Source organism: Leptinotarsa decemlineata, unplaced genomic scaffold (assembly GCF_025532065.1).
Source record: "Leptinotarsa decemlineata unplaced genomic scaffold, Ldec_3_MD MMD2_tig00003335_RagTag_RagTag, whole genome shotgun sequence".
NCBI lineage: Eukaryota > Metazoa > Arthropoda > Insecta > Coleoptera > Chrysomelidae > Leptinotarsa > Leptinotarsa decemlineata.
In genome coordinates, this window is record NW_027412587.1 from 4181690 (window position 1) to 4199564 (window position 17875).

The 17875-nt window shown below is 36.0% G+C and overlaps 1 protein-coding gene across 1 annotated transcript in view; it reads left to right on the forward strand.

Annotated features, from left to right (window-relative positions):
- The first annotated feature begins 1253 nt into the window (after positions 1–1253).
- The window catches only part of LOC111509214 (venom protease), a 38976-nt gene continuing 22354 nt past the window's right edge, over positions 1254–17875 (forward strand). The window contains exons 1-3 of the mRNA XM_074177971.1: positions 1254–1468; positions 8674–8788; positions 17251–17413. Of these exons, the coding sequence (XP_074034072.1) occupies positions 1400–1468; positions 8674–8788; positions 17251–17413 (347 nt within the window). The 5' untranslated portion in view covers positions 1254–1399. The remainder of the gene's footprint in view (positions 1469–8673; positions 8789–17250; positions 17414–17875) is intronic.

The following is a 17875-nucleotide window of genomic DNA, read 5'->3' on the forward strand; positions in this document are numbered from 1 at the left end:
AAAGGGCTCAGATTTAGTAGTCTCCTTCTTGAGTAATCTCTCTCCCAGTATAATAAACGGAATATAGTTTTTGCATAGCTGTTCTATATAGTTTTCAAATTTTATATCTTTCATACCAGCCGAACCATTTTTCACCAACTGTATATCTTTCTTATTAGTCAGTGGGATATGCTTGAAGACTGGCAGTAGACAAATCTAAAGAAATGAACTTTAAACGTTCAAGCCAGCCATTCAACCTACATAGTAGGTTTAATGAACTGACGCCTATTAGAAAACAAGTATTTCCCTGGCTAATACCACGAAGAGTGTTGGATTATATCCAACAGGCGTCAGTGCAGGAATCTTCGCAGAAAATTTCCTGCATATGCAATTGGCAATACAACTGACAGAGTCGACCTTCAATTTTGGAACGGTTAGAACTATCAAAATATTATACGAGTAATATATACAGTGTGACGAATATATCGAACCATGACAAAGTAAATTGCAAGTTTTCAAAGATATTCCATTGAAGATAAAGTTCCTGCCGATTTGTGCACGACAAAAAATTCTGCAAAATGGATTCTCAAATGTCTGAATGTTGATCTAAGGCATAGATTTCGATCTGTACTCGGATTGAAAAAGATTCAAACTTTTCGAGAGGTGTTGGGATGACCCAATGCCTAAGAAATTCCAGGTTCAAAATCTGCCTTAGAAGTTTTGCTCCATTTTTTCGGAGGAATTACCAGGACTGATAATGGTTAATTTTGTTTTGAATATTGTTTGCTTCTATAGTAGGAAATCATTTTCCAATACTTCCTCGTACTAAGTATTACTGACAAGTAGCGACTTTTAAAGTTTTTGCTGCAACGACTGGATAATTGGACATAAACAAATCTTTAGGTAAATTTTTGGACAAAATGTTTTCCTTTTTTCATTTCAGTTTCAGTTTCTCCAATGTTCATTCATGTCTTCAAGATGGTGAAGTAAGTCGAAACCTTATTGATAAACGAATGAAACACTTATTGTTTCAGAATATAACTGGAAAGTTTTGAATGCCACAGGGTGGAAACATTTTTGGTAATACAGAACCTTACAAACAAGTTATATTTGTTTTTACAACATATCTGTCTTGACCATTACCTCATATTCGATGAAGGACGCATCCACTCTCCAATGAAAACACTTTCCCTGCCAGCGCTCCATACGGGAAAGTGAAAAGTAAAACTGCGGCACGAGCGATGTTGAGAATCGTCAGCAGAAGATGCGGACGAAATAAACGACAACGTTACAGGAATAACCGTTGCAGATACAAGGAGAAGAAGGCTGTTCTTCGCCATCGTTAACAGTTGAGTCGAAGAAGTTGAGTCGGTACCTCCTGCGATATTGATGCTAAATCGATCGCGAAGAATAATCTACGATGGCTGATTTCGTGCCGCTGATCGGTGTTCTTTTGTTTTGTTGGTTGTGCTCCCATAACTGTGATTCTGTAAGTGAAAACTGCTGTATACAGGGGTTCAGATGAGATTTTTAGGATGTTTTTGTGTTTGTGACATCCATAAGTTTATCCTTATTGACAACAGCATCTAATATGGGAATAATTCCGTTAAAGATGTTCTAAACGATATCCGCAGTGATTAAATTTGTTGAAGAATTAAATTAGGTTTTCTGATATGGGCATATAAAATATTTCTTCTGTCTATTTCTTGGTATCAATAAATACAGTGTGTGTCACATCAAGCTTCCATTTGAAGTTTGAGATGAAAGAGAGAATTTATCAAAGAATATTTCATATTAGCGGTCTAGATATCAATGCATTGAACTTTTCTGATATTTTCTCCAATGTACGGGGTACTCAGAAAAATGTAATAACAAAGTTAGGTTTTTTAAAATGGAATGACTATATTGCTTTCCAAATTTGGAATCATAACTTCTGAAGCATGCGATTCAGAAGTTATGAATCTTTCCATCTATCCCAATTTTCACCGGAAACTCACCTGAAACGTTTGTACAGTTATGAATATGTTTCAAAGAGATTGTTTTTTTGCTATTAAATAGTAGTTTGACAAAAATTTTTTTTCTAATACTGGGTGCATCAAAACTTAGAAACAGTTTTTTGTTTTTTTTGAAATGGAATACCTTATATTTTATTTTACATTTGATTTTCCGTGAAAAAGGCTTCCTAAAAATATGCAGTTGCATAAGTATACATCTAGCGGTTTGGGTGAATTTTACTACAAAAACAGATAAAATAAATTTATAACAAAATTTTATTGACAAAGTTATTCTTTGGAAAATATTTTGAAAGAATACTTTTTTCAATTTTCGTTTTTGCTGGAGAAGTTTAAAGTGAAAAATAATATACAGGGTGTAACATAAGTACGTTAAAATATTCAATTGACGTATTCCTGAGACAATTTTAAGAAAAGAAGTCTATATGAACTTGTGTCCCTAAATGCTTCGTTTCGGAGATACGGGGTGTTGAAATTTAATTTGTTTGTTCGCTTTTTGAAAATAACTCTTGCAAAAAATAAGTTATTTGCACGAAATTCGGTACCGTACCCGGGTTTTTCGACGTGGGAAATCATAATTTCGTATTAATTTTCATGTAACATCTATAGGGCGCTGCGTACGCTGTCATTATTCATTTCAAATTGCCCTAACTTTTTTGACAGTAAACTTTTCGTACTTTTAATGAAAAAACCTAATTTCCACACCTTTTCCAAGTAAAAAAGGTACACCTCCTCAACAACGCTGGAGGTGATCGTTTTCGAGATATTCACAATTTTCTATATCGATGCATATTACTTAGTGCGAGAGTGAAGTTGCTGAGAACATTACAAAAACTAAGAATGTGGTGGATCATGTCAAAATAAACAACTTTTTCCTATAAAATGTTTAACGAAGAATGATTCGTTTTCGAAATACAGATTGTTGAAATTTTTCAAAACATGATAGGTTTTTGTCATAAGTTTTTTGCAATTTTATTTATTTTCATCAAACTTCATACGCAGTATACCCGTACAGATTTCTTCTAAACTGAGCATTATCGAACTGCTTATTCAATTCAGTTTGTATAAAAAACAATTCGGAGAAGTACTATGTTATTTATTAGGAAAATGAACACATAAAAATTGAACGAAACAACTATTACAACAACTGTTCAAAGTGACGACCCCCAACAGTAATACAAGCTTATGCTCTCCTCATTAAAGAATTCCGCACCCGTTGAAAAATGCCCGGAGTGTTTCTTATCGTTTCGCAGCAAGCTATGATGCGATCCCTCAACATTTCCTCGTTTTCAATGAGGCTAGCATAAACTAGTGATTTTGGGTGTCCCCAAAAGAAAAAATCGACGGGATTGAGGTCCGGTGACCTCGGGGGCCAATACTCAGTGCCTCCTCTTCCTATCTATCGTTGGAGATATTCTACGTCTAAAAAAATTCTTGCTATCACACTGAAATGAGCAGGAGCTCCATCGTGCATAAACCAAGAGTGATTTTGGAGACCAATGGAAACATCTTCCATAGGTTGGGAAAGCTCGTGTTTCAGAAAATGTAAGTAAGCATCTCCATTCAAACGTAAGGGGATAAAATATGGCCCAATTAAATAATCTCCAATTATGCTTACCCATACATTAAAAGAGAATCTGTCTTGGAAATGAGTTTGCGTTATCGCATGTGGGCTATCTTCCGTCCAGATGTGGTTGTTATGGAAGTTTATGATACTGTTTCTTGAAAAATTAGCTTCATCTGTGAAGAGGATTTTCGATAAAATTTGCGGATGTTGTTCGACTTTTCTTTGAAGCCATTGAGCAAATTCGATACGTGGTTGGAAATCACGTAGCGTAAGGATATTATTGCTGTTCCTTTAAAATTCTGTAAACTGTCATGTGACTCACATTTAAAGTTTGACTAATTATTCTTGTACTCGTCTATGGATGTTCACATCCATAGACAATTCTACAGTTCTTGTAGTCCGTGGCCGTCCTACTGCAGACTTTGTTTCAAAGCTTCCAGACTCGGAAAGTCGCCGGAAAAGATTCGCAAATGTCGCTGCACAAGCAGTCACGCGTTGGGGATACCTTTCCTGATAGATGCGTCTGGCCTCGCTTGAATTTCCGTCAGCCAAGCCGTATGCAAAAACTATATTAGCCATGTCAGCATTCGTAAAGTCGAGCATGATACCAAAAAATACTTTATAAACTCCGAACTGTGAATTTGTCAATTAATAGTTAAAAATGTGACAGCGAACTTCTATTTTTATAAACAAACTTTCATAGCCTATTCGATTTAATTAAATTAATTTGCAAGCGGAGAGTGACAAAAATTATTAAAATCAAATTTGGTTATAAAGTAATATGCATCGATATAGAAAATTGCAAATATCTCGAAAACGATCACCTCCAGCGTTGTTGAGAAGGTGTACGTTTTTTACTTGGAAAAGGTGTGGGAATAAGGTTTTTTCATGAAAAGTACCAAAAGTTTACTGTCAAAAAGTTAGGGCAATTTTAAATAAATAATGACAGCGTACGCAGCGCTCTCTAGATTTTACATGAAAATTAATACGAAATTATGATTTCCCACGTCAAAAAAACCCCGGGTACCGAATTTCGTGCAAATAACTTACTTTCTGCAAGAGTTATTTTCAAAAAGCGAACAGGAATACGTCACTTGAATATTTTAACTTACTTATGTTACACCCTGTATTTTTGTAAATATTTTTGTTGTGCCTTTCGAACCGCTAAATATTTACTTATACAACACCATATTTTCCAAAGAACTTTTCCAACGAGAAATCAAGTATTCAATAAAAATTTTGTGTTCTATTTGAAAAATAAAAAAAATTCTTCGATTTTCGATTCACTCAGTATTTGAAGAAATATTATGGTCAAATTATTATCTGATAATAAAAACGGAATGTTATAACGTTATAATTCATATGAGCACTACTATAATGAAAATGTAACTGAACGCTGCCTGCACATGAAAAATATTCGAAATAAACTATCACTGAGGGTCTTCATATCAACGCAGTAAAACGATTTGGGAGCGGTTTTTAGATTTTCAATGTCTTTTTTTTGTTCATATTATTAGGATTTTTGTTAATAAGGACCATTTCGTGAAAAAGCCTTTTGGATATATTTTTTTTCTGATTATAAAACATTTGCTTGATCGAATTTAATTTTGTGTCCTGTTTCAATAGAATGTTGAGCTAGTGCACATGAATTTTTGTTTAATTTTATATCACTTTTGTGTGAAGTTATTCTGCTTGATAATGTTCTGGAAGTTGTTCCAATATAATTCAAATTACAATTATTACATGGTATATTGTAAACAACGTTTGTTTTTTTCAAATCAGGTGTAGAATTTTTCAACTGGGTTAAAAATTATCATTATAAAATTCTTGTACATTATAGTATGGTCTGTCACTTAAAAAAATTTTCACAGCTTTCCTGAAGCATTGTAAAGATTTTATTTCTGTTATATTCTTTGGCAAATGATTGAACATTTTGCAACCATTATAGATAATGGAATCTCTTATGAGTGATGTACTAGGTATTGGCAACTTGATGTTGTTGGATTGCCTTGTCACATAATGAGTTGGTGAAGATTGAAATGTGTTCGAATATTTTTGAATTAAACCATTATAAAGATAAAAATCACTGTTAGAATTCTATGCGTGTTGAAGAGTAATCTACAAGAGTATGTATGTTTTGATTTGCACATATATCTCATGGCTCGTTTTTGCAAAACTGAAATATTTTGAAGTAGATAACCACTACATACTGCCCAAAATGGAATTCCATATCTCAAGTGAGATTCCACCAAAGAAAAATAAGCAGTCTTAGCTGTTGTTAAACCAAGTTCATTTGCGACTACTCTAACTGCATAACATCCAGAGGACATTTTGTTACACAAGGCATAAATATGTTCTTCAAATTTTAGTTTACTATCGATATGTACCCCTAAAAATTTTAGGCTACTTTTGTTCTCAATGATGTTACTCCCAATGGGTATATTGTCAAGTTCGCATCTGAAAGTTACTATATTAGTTTTCGAAATATTTAGAGAAAGACGATTTGAATCACACCAATTTTTCACTGTCATCATATCGTTGGATATGATTTTAGTTAAATCGTTTGCATTGTCCGATTGCCAAAAAATGGTATTATCGTCTGCAAATAGTGTGAATTTCCCTGAAATATTTATACTTGTCAAATCGTTGACGTAGATGAGGAACAATGTTGGCCCTAGTATTGAACCCTGAGGTACACCCTTATGTATTTTTCTAATTTCTGAGCGGTGGTTTGTTTCCACCATTTGGCTACGACCTGACAAATATGAGCTGAACCAGCTCAGTATCACTCCTCTGAAACCGTAATAAGGAAGCTTCCTCAGCAGTATTTCGTGATCCACACAGTCGAAAGCCTTCGAGAAATCGCAAAATACTGCAGCAGCAACCTCGCCACTATTGATTCCAGTATAAACTTTTTCCATGAGTAAAACTCTGGAATTTCGAAACAGAGTTTAAAAATACTACAATCAAACTGAAACCCAGTAGAAGTACTTTCAGTTTTTTACATCAAAATTTTTTAAACTCATTTTCAAAATATCATTTTTTTTCAACTATCATATGAATACTACAACCACATTTGATAAACAAGAAAATTATCAATTTAATTGCTCGATTTTCTAGTATGTCGCGAATAATTCCTGAACTCTGATATCTATAAAAAAATATTAGGATTTTTTTTATTTTTTTTTAATGTGAACAAAAAGGTTCTATTAGTTTTTCTGATATGTTTCAACATTTCTTGTTGGCGTTCTTGTTCAAAAAATTTTGGTTTCTGGAATAATTTCAAATCCAGAGCAGTTACGGGAAATAGAAATTAGAATGCTTCGTGACTTTTATAGCAATATAATAATAATAATTACTTCTTTTCAATAGTTTTCTTTTTTTCTCCCTTCAAGACATTTTTCAAGGGGTGAAAATAAAATTAAAATGTATTTTCTGGATATATATTTTTTTTGGAATATTCGAAGGGATTGAAATTGTCTAGTCGATCACTTTGATATTTCCACTAGTTTAGAAAATCTGCGCAAAATAAAAAATTCCACATTTCTCGAACCATTTTAGATATCAATGAATTTTCGATATCTGTAACAGTTTTAAAGTGTTACACTTCTTCAGAAAATTGTAGAAAAACACTCAATTCAATTATTCGATTCCCAAATAGGAGAATCTGAAGATTTTCACGAGATCAATGAACGATGAAATCGATATTTCGTTTCCTTCGAAACTTTTGCGAACGACGGATTAACGGACAAACAAATGGATGGATAGACGGACGACAGAATTTACAGAAAAATTATTTTTTCGACGATGCCGATGATCATATTTCTAAAGAAACCAGAGATCCACTTCCTCAAATGAAAAGTAGGCCATGAAATATTATATTCTCAAAGGTCATAGTATAATAAGATGCGTAATTCAATAGCAACCATATTCAGTAATGGAAAGTGATTATACTTCAAAAATAACGATTTCTTGATAGGATTTCAGAAGATCCTTTTTCATTGCTAGCATCCACTTTTTTTGTAATATTTCCCAATTGGAAACTTTGAATCGTATATCGTTGTGCATACGTTTGATGCATCTGAGTTTGATAATTTGCAATCATAGTAATTTGTAATTCGATGTTTGAAAAGTATGATTAAAAATAATACAAAACGTACAATTTTTTTCAAAACAAAGACTGTACTAGAATGATAGACGAGTTCATTGAAAATTATATTGCACCAGTTTCTCCACTGAATATAGTTGAATAGATTATTTTTGCATGTACAAAGAAAACATAATTCGACCGTTACCTTCGAACAAGAATGTGTAACAAAAAAAATCATTACTTTCGTAACTGAAATATTATTTTTACGGAAAGAACTAGACATATTAATTGGAAGAATCCGCTTGGCAATATTTGCTTAGATGTTAAAAATGGTTTTCTTAATGTATAAAGTAAATAGATCCGACTGTAATTATTGAAACGTAAACAATAGACTTGTGATGTGCCAAGTGATTATTAACGTCTGAAATATTTGTTTTTATTTACTTTGAAACCAAAATTTTCAATAGAGTTTGTACAAAAAACATTTCATTGTCTAAAGAACCAATTATGTACGGAAAAATAGAGATGACATGTTGGTAGATAAATGAGACAATGAGAGGAACACATTAAATTATGATGAAATAAATTAAACTACCTCTATTATTTTGTTTAGAATTTTTTTCAACTATTGTTGTGGCATCCATTATTTTCAAAAATGTGAACATTCAATATTGAGCACAATAAAATATTGAATGTGTTAAAGGTTGAAGTTCACATACTGGAAAATAGTTTGTTGTTTTTCCAGAAGAAATAGCTAAACGCCAATAAACTCAATTGATAAAATTAATGATAGAATAATGTAGCTAATTTATCTTTAAATTAAATGACCTTTCCTATGCTTCATAAACCGAGGCATTGAATTAATGACAATTAGTAAGAAAAGTAGTAAAAATTTCAATACAGAACTGGTTTTCTCTCAATTGTGAGAGCTATTTTTCCTGCTTCACTCATGGTCTGAATATCAGTGCCGTCAGATACTGGCAAAATTTCTGCTATATTTTATTTACCGATATTTCTGTTTCAAGGTTCAAGCACAGGTACCAGAAGTGTCATCGCTGAAGAAAATTTTCGGACCAAAATTCAATTTCGGAAATCGTCCCCCACCAAGGCATGACACACCAGCGTCACCTTGCCATTGTCGTAAGTATACATACTTGATATCGTTCAACCAATAATAGTCTGGGTCACAAGATCCCTTTTTTGGAACTCCTGTCCAAGGGCACCGAAAATTATGATCCAGGGATCATTCGATTCGGAATGACCTCTAGCAACTTTTTAAAAAATTCAAGAGGGGCTCGAAAAATTGCAAAAGTTATAAACAATTTAGTAAAAAAAAGGGGAGGTTTGGTTTTGTGCAAATATCTCGAAAAATATTGAAGATATTCGAAATTTGAAAAAAAATCCTTGAAGAGGAGTAAATTTCCTGAAAAAAAGTCACACCTACCGGAACTCTATTACCAATAGTTCTAACTTTGATTCAGATATAATTTGAATGCAACAAAATATGAAGATTCACAGAGCGAATGATTTTTGATTATAACCTAAGAAGAGAACGTGTATGGTTCCAAATGGATAGTGCTCCACCCCATAATTCGAAGACAGATGGATTGGTAATAATCGACCTTTTCGTTGGCATGCTAGATCACCAGATGGCAATCCATTAGATTATTTTATGTGGGATTTCATTAAAGATATGGTTCACTCCAACCCAGCAACAACAATGGAAGATATGAAATCGGGAGTTAGAACTGCTTTCAATGGTTCAAATTATATTCAGTTCGTGTGTCCGCGTTAATAATAATAATAATAATAATAATGATAAGTATAAGTATAAGCAGGGATGGCCACTAACACCCTTGGCCTTGGCCTTGGCCACTAACACACGAGCAACTGGTGCGAAAACGGACCGGCAGCCCAGGCGCACCCGGGAAGGAGAACTCTATTCTCCCTCCGGTGCCGGCCGTAAGTCCACAGGGCTAACCACCCGGTGGACCCAACACTTGGTTCCCAATAATCAAGGAAGGGGCCCCCACAATCGACCCGCTCGGAGGGGTCAGAGGCAAGGTGGTGGGGCCCATAACGATGATTTGCCTACCGATGACAACCCTGTCAATGAAAACGGACGTTTTGAGTGGACGCATGAGCTAAGACATAGCCTTATGCATTGCTACGAGAGTAGTGAGCCTGCGCGAAGAGGGTTCATGGCGAGACTGCATGCTCTGTGGTGTGAAACACATCCGGAGCATGCCGCCTTTTCCGCTCAAAACCTTAGGGATTACGTATCTTATCTTCGGCGCCAGGGCTATTAAGCTCCTTCCCAGCCTGCTAACGAGGTGGTAGAAGTGACAGTTGTACCACCCGTTGGCACGGCGGGAGAGGAGACTCCCACCATTCCACCAATAGAGACGACAATCAGAACACGCAGGGCGCTTCACAGAATTAGACCCCTGAAGCCACAAGAACTGGCTTGCTTGGATGCGGAGGTTCATAGTGTTCTAACAAAAGAGGCTGACATCTGGAAAATCAACACCGCCGTGTATAGCGTCGTCCGATCGGTCTCCGAATCGGAAGGACGAAATCCCGGCCTTGCGGTTCGGAAGATTGAATGGCGTGTACACAAGATGGAGGCTAAGATCACGTCGGCAAGACAACACGCGTCTCGTATCCAATGTGTGATGGATTACAGGGCGGCCAACAGGCCTTTCACGCCCGCAATGCGGCAAATAGCCGCCAAACTACGACGTATCCATCACACTTTGAGTCAAGGCGTGCTGCTGACCACCAAACAGCACTGCCTTGATAGGATACGAATGCTAGAGGCTGCTAAGAAGTCATTAGTGAGGCGAGCGAGAGTATCGTGAAAAACCTTAGGTTTCACGAGAAACCTTCTCGTTTATTCCAAGAGCCTCCACGTGTCGTGGATAATCCGCCGACCGCTGATCAGGTGGAAATCCTTCTGGAATTGATATCTATGAACACGCGCAGCCACTCAACTTAGACACTCCAGCCCTAGCTCAGTTCGAAACTTTCATCAGAAATCTTCGACAGCCTGAGCTCAATGAACTGCGCAACCCGATAACCCCGGATGAAGTTCGAAGAACCCTTATGGGTTCCAAGAAATTTGCTGCTCCAGTCCCAGATGGGCTGAACACTTATTGGTGGAAAAAACTACCAAGCATTCACCGCCATCTGGCCAGAGTTTTCAACTCATGGCTGGACGGAGAGCAGCCGATTCCAGATTGGTTTGTCGAGGGGCGGACTGTTATTATCCCCAAAAGCGGAGATTTGTCGATTCCTAAGAATAACAGACCGATAACATGCTTGAATTCGTGTTATAAGTTGTTTTCAAGCATCTCATACACACGAACGGATATATGAGCCGAGAGGGTCGAAGAGAGGAGTCGCTGGATGTAAAGAGAACCTGCTTATCGATAGATGTGTAACGCAGGACTCGATACAATATAAGCGTAACCTCTCTATGGCCTGGATGGATTACCGTAAGGCATGAGCATGAGCTCATCTTGCATTTGCTCAGATTCCTTGCGGTACCCGACAAAATAGTGAGATGCATTGAACAACTGATACTACTTTGGCGAACTCGCCAAACATCCATAACCATAACATCTGGTCAAGCAAGAGTCCAAACAAGGTGGGTCACTTTCAGAAGGGGTGTATTTCAGGGTGATTCCCTCAGTCCCCTTCTCTTCTGAATCTCACTATTGCCATTATCCGTTGCGCTCAGAAACACTCGAGGGTATAACTGTGGCACCCCCGGAAACCGGAGGCACAATGTCACCCATTTGTTTTATCTGGATGATTTTGAACTTTATGCCTCTGGAGAGAAGGATCTCCATCAGTCCTTGAGGGTGGTGGAAAAATACACGCATGCTATCGGTATGAAATTCGGGATAGACAAATGTGCAATGGTCCATCTCAAAAGAGGACGATGCGGGTACTAAGGAGAGGATGTGCAGGTGTAAGATGGAAGCATCTTACACCATCTGGATGCCGGAGAGACGTATACTTACCTCGGAGTGAAACAAAGACACTGACAAGAGGTAACAGCAGTGAAAAACTCTCTCCGCGGCAAGTATCAGCACAAACTTCGACAGATCTGGTCATCGGAACTGTCGGGGAAGAACAAAGTTGCTGCAACAAATATGCTTGCCGTTCCAATCCTACTCTACTCGTTTTGAGTAGTGAAGTGGCCTCGAGAGGAGCTGTATCAACTCGACGTAAAGACCCAAAAAATGATGCATCTCTATAGGAGTTTGCATCCCAAATCGTTCGTTCCACGGTTGTACTTCCCCCGACAACAGGGAGGCCGTGGACTTTTGAGTTTGGAGTGTCTACATGACAGAATGGTGCTGGATACAGCCTGTAAAGTCGTCAGGAGTTCGGATCCCCTTCTCTGCATGGTCCGTGACCATGAGAGAGCAGGAATTGGAGCATTTCTCTTTAGGGCAGCTACCCGAGCTGCTGATGAACTCGGTATAGTTTTCGACACTGAACGAGGTGACCACAACTCTATTACCGAGTTGGAACCTGTTCAGCAAAAAGCTCAGATAAAAGCCGCAGAGATAACCTTACTTCTGCGGAAACACAAGGATGAGCCATTGGATGGGGTCTTCTTCAATAACATTGGAGGCCTTGGCATATCAAAGCGCCTAACCTTCGCTTTTCTCAGGTCGAGTGGGCTGAAGTCGGAAACTGAGGGGTTCATCATGTCTTGCCAGAATGGTGTCTTCAACACCTTAGTCTACCGCAGTCGCGTGATGGGTATAGCGGTTCCTGACATAAGGTGCAGGGCCTGCTGCGAGGCGCCCGAGACCCTAATGCACTTGATATCATCATGTCCAGCATATGCGGTCTTGGCCTATATCCATCGACATAACGCGGCCCTAAGAGTGCTATATTACCATCTACGGCAATCTTACGGTATTGACGAGACACCGGTGTTGCCCTATGCTCCGGGGGATATTGAATCCGTTGCGGGGAACAAGAAGTGCCGAATTTATTGAAACTATTCGTTCCCCACCCTCAGGCTCATGCAAGCTAATAAGCCTGATGTGGTTCTTCTTGACCACCAGACTCGAAGTGGTGGTCGTGGAGTTTGCAGCTCCTGGCGAGACGAATATCGTCAGAAAAGAGGAGGAAAAAGGGATAAAATATCGAGATTTTCTCTTCGAACTCCGCAGACTGAAGATGGTTGTTTTGATTATTGGAGTCGTTGGTGGAATGATGTCCTCTCTACTCTCGAATCTTAAAATCATACCGGCTTGCCGTACTAAGGCAGAAATCTTAGCCGCACAGATGCAGAAGGCTGTCATTCTTGGTTCACTTGCTCAGGGCACATGATTCTCGGACCCAATGATTACTTACCCCACGGTGTGGGGAGTGGTGATTGGTTGATAATGCTGGCGCGCCCTCCCGAATGTATCGGGGCTTCGGGGGATAGGGCCTGACAAGCGCACACTACGGTAAAAAAAATATAATAATTTATCCATAGTATCATCTGTGACAGATTATCTGAACAAATACAATCTAAAATTGGATGTAGAGCTCAAAAATGTGGAAATATACAACGTGATTCATTTGAAAAAATTGACTTCTACTCATTTTTTCATGTGATCAAAGTATCTGCATTTTTTACAGACACTGTATGAAGCAAATAAAAATATGACTCGAAGTGAAGATCCTCATGGTATTACTCCACTCCATTTCAAATTTGATCATCTCAATACCAGATAGTTCAAGATTATCAGCGTTTATAAAAGTACATGTTTGGTAAAAAAAAACAAAATTTATTTATATCTTCTAACCGGTAACAGTAAAAAAATAGTTGTTGACAAAATGATATGAAATCATAATATGATATTATATACAGAGTGTTCTACTTGAAAAATCAAAGTAGCCGCTATTTTATAGTAGAAGCGGAAACGCCTCATCGTCTAAAATATGTAAGGCTTGTAGATTATATTAATTTATGCATACTGTAAACTTTTCAGGTTGTTCCGTTGTTTGGTTTGCCAGAAACGTCTAATTAACACTAATCGTGAAAAGCCCTGTATGCAACAGTTGTGGGTATCTAACTCAATTGTTTAATAGTTACCAGTCTTATATACTATGTTAATATTTTGTTTATTCAGTGGGCAGGTATACTGATAACTGCCTGGGTGTACATATAAAGAGCAACAAGTCACACATGCTTTATGTAGGAAGGAACACGGACCTCTAGTTTTTTTCATCCATTTTTGTAGCCACTGTAATAACAAATTCAGCTATGTATTACAATACAACTCCGTATTTCATACAAAAAAGTCGATGATGAAATGTAATTAACGAAACGTCGCATTGCAAATTGGTTGATATCAGGCTATAACAAATATAAAACATTATTTTCTGCTTTTGTTACATTTTCTGCTTTTGTTACATATCATTCGAAATGGAGGCGGTATGGCCAAAAAATCAAATTCGACAATTCTAGTTTTTGGCGAATAAATCATAAACAACTACTGATATTCTCAATCTAAAAAGAGATTATTTCAGCTTCCCAAAGTATGAAACTTTTGTCAAATTAAACTGACCTTGTAGGTCGTACCGGTTTCGAGAGAGCAATAGTGAGATCAGCCAAACCAACGGCCTGGTATAAATGATATTTCAAATTAGTAGTTAATATAATCACCAATATAAACCAGTCATATATGCTTGATAGTTACTTGATCTGCCAATGATGAATTATTGAATGACTAAAGCGTTAGTTATATCTATAATCAATAAAATAAACTTTCAATTAAAAATACTTGATAGAATTATTTTACAATCATTTATAATTGATTCGTTAAGTTGTTGTTCATTTGTTAGTAATATAAATTTTAACTGGTCAATTATGAGTTGACAACTGTTAATTAGGATATAAAATTAGGTATTCCATTTATTTAATAATGGCATCGGATGACTTACCTACTTAATATCTATATAGAAAACGAAAAGAACTGTCAAAATTTCACTTTAGTTTTGCATTCATTTCCAAAAAAGTTGGATTATGGTAATCATTTACGAAGTTACTATTTTTAAGTTGCACGTGAAAAAATATTGATCACTTCTTTCTTATAAGTCAGTGGGCTATGCTTGCAGACTGACTGGCAGTAAACCAATCTAAAGAAATTAATTTTAAACGTTCAAGCCAGTCTCGAATATACCTACACTGTAGGTTGAATGGACTGACGCCTATCAGAAAACAACTACTCCCTTGGCTAATATTACGAAGGGCGTTGGATCATATCCGACAGACGTCAGTGCAGGAATCTTCACAGAAAATGTTCTGCATATGCAATTGGCAATACAACTGAAAGAGTCGACCTTCAATTTTGAAATGGGCACACTTGCAGACCGATTTCGGGCTCATTATCCACTCATAGTACCTCGTCCACTAGATGGAGTGACATTTTGTTGTTCGCTCCAACTTAGGAAGAGGAATGAAATACTCTGAAAAAATTCTGATTTTTAATTATGGAATATCATTGACTTCAGGTCGATGATGGCCACTTTCACTGATGAGTGGCTAATGAGCCTGAAACCGGTCTGCATGTGTGCCCGTTCCAAAATTGAAGGTCGACTCTTTCAGTTGTATTGCCAATTGCATATGCAGGAAATTTTCTGTGAAGATTCCTGCATTGACATCTGTCGTATATAATCCAACGCCCTTCGTGGTATTAACCAGGGGAGTACTTGTTTTCTGATAGGCTTTTGTCCATTCAACCTACTGTGTAGGTATATTCGAGACTGGCTTGAACGTTTAGAGTTAATTTCTTTAGATTTGATCACTTCTATTTATATATCTTGAAATAATAACAAATCCTAGCCTTTTAAGTGCCTTATTATTTATATGATTTATATTTATATCGAATACTATTAGTTACTGTCTAATAGTATTACTAGCGGAGTAAGATCAGTCACTCTCATCAATAATTTCTTGAACTATTTACTCATCCTACTAAGGATTTCAATGATAATAAAAATAATAATAATGAAATAATAATTAAAAACTATAAAAACAGGCTTTAATACCAACACAAACTGAAAAGTAAAAAATAATTCGAAACTAATTCAAGATTGTGTTCAACATCGATAATAAGTCCTGTAGCTTGATGTTACCAATGACTTTCAATGAGCCTGAAATCAGATTAAATTTATTTACGAAAAAATTAATTGGGATGTAAAAAAGCGCTAAATGCTTTAAATTATGTTTTTATTATAACTCCAATCTGGCAAACAGCTCCTAACCGAGTAGTTATGACAATGAATATTTAGCACCCCCCGCTCATTTTTACAACAAAATTGATTTTTTTGTAAATAGATTCATTCTGATTCCAGACTTATTATGAGTCACCAGTTACATTGAGCCATAGGACTTATTATTCATGTCGAATACAATCTTAAATTAGTTTCGAATTATATTTTACTTTTCAGTTTGTGATGCTTTTGAAGCGCTTTTTTCAGTTTATCAAACCATTATTTATTATCCACTTTTTAGTTTGGCTTGCTATTTCAAATCCATTTGTTTTAATATAAAATGTATGCGCAGACAATGTAGTTGTCTCATTTCATCAGTTCGGACTTCCATTGTCTAATATAATATAAATTGATTTGATAACCCTGAAAAAATCAAAAAGATCAACCGAAAATAACAATTTTATTAAACAAAAAACTGAAATTACAAAGAAATAACATACAAGCAACAACCAAACAAACAAAAATTGAAATATTAATAAAAGCTGAAAAAATTTAAAAATTAAGAATATTATTAACAAAAAAAGTGAAAAAATTAAAAGATTTAAAACCAAGTTATATCACAACGTTTCGATTGTTAGTATCCACAATCGTCTTCGGGTGATAACAGTTATAACATTTAACGCAGTGATAACAGTTATCACCCGAAGACGATTGTGGATACTAACAATCGAAACGTTGTGACATAACTTGGTTTGAAATCTTTTAATTTTTTCACTTTTTTTGTTGATAATATTTTTAATTTTTCAATTTTTTCAGCTTTCATTAATATTTCAATTTTTATTTGTTTGGTTGTTGCTTGTATGCTATTTCTTTGTAATTTCAGTTTTTTGTTTATTAAAATTGTTATTTTCGGTTAATCTTTTTGATTTTTTCAGGGTTATCAAATCAATTTATATTATATTAGACAATGGAAGTCCGAACTGATGAAATACACCACGAAACATTGTCAACCACCTTCAAACAGTAGTTGTCTCACTTGCTCTCACACAGAGACTGTGAGGAAATTATTTAAGGCTGGCGATCCTTATCAGGATAATGAGATAAACTTATGATATTACTGTATTGTCACCGATTATTGATAAGTGTACAAAGTTTAAAATACATGTGTCAGTTTAAAGTTAGTCAAAAATCAAGTCCAAAGGAGTCGGTTACAAACAAACAAACATACATGTGAACACTGGTGATTATTCACATAGAATTCGATGTAAATTTCTCACTATTTTGCCCTACACATTTCACAATTCTGATCATAAAACAGTTGATTGAGAATATCACTCAAAAGTAATTCTTATTTTTCAAAATTATAGTTTGCGGGGAGAAGAACGAAAACAGTCGAATTGTAGGAGGAAAACCGACAGACGAAAACGAGTTTCCTTGGATGGCTCGACTGTCTTACTTCAACAGGTTCTACTGCGGTGGTATGCTCATCAATGACAGATATGTTTTGACAGCCGCTCATTGCGTGAAAGGGTAAGTTTAGTATTAAACTATCTGCCATGGCGAACTTTGAACCATCTTTGGAATCAATAAATATGTTAAGCTTAGCTGAGTTACATTCACTTTGGGCTATACTAATACGGCCAGTGTTGCCTGGTCATTTTCGTGCTTAGTAGAAGATTGTGCGTCAAACAAAACAAACAAAAACAGTGAAAAACATATTTTTTGTATTTTTTGTAGATATATACCACATATATAACGATTTCCACTATCTATAATTGTGATCCACTGTTTAGAAACTTTGGAGTGGTAATGAATAGGTATTACTGGAGTTAAATCCCAACAACGAACCGTTATTTTTAACACCTCGACACGTGTTTCAATCACCAAGTGATCATCTTCAAGGGGAAGTTTGATTTTTCCGGATCTTGAGTAATATGTGTTAGGATTCACACGTTAAAATACAGATTTCAATACAGATTTTAAAACAGATAT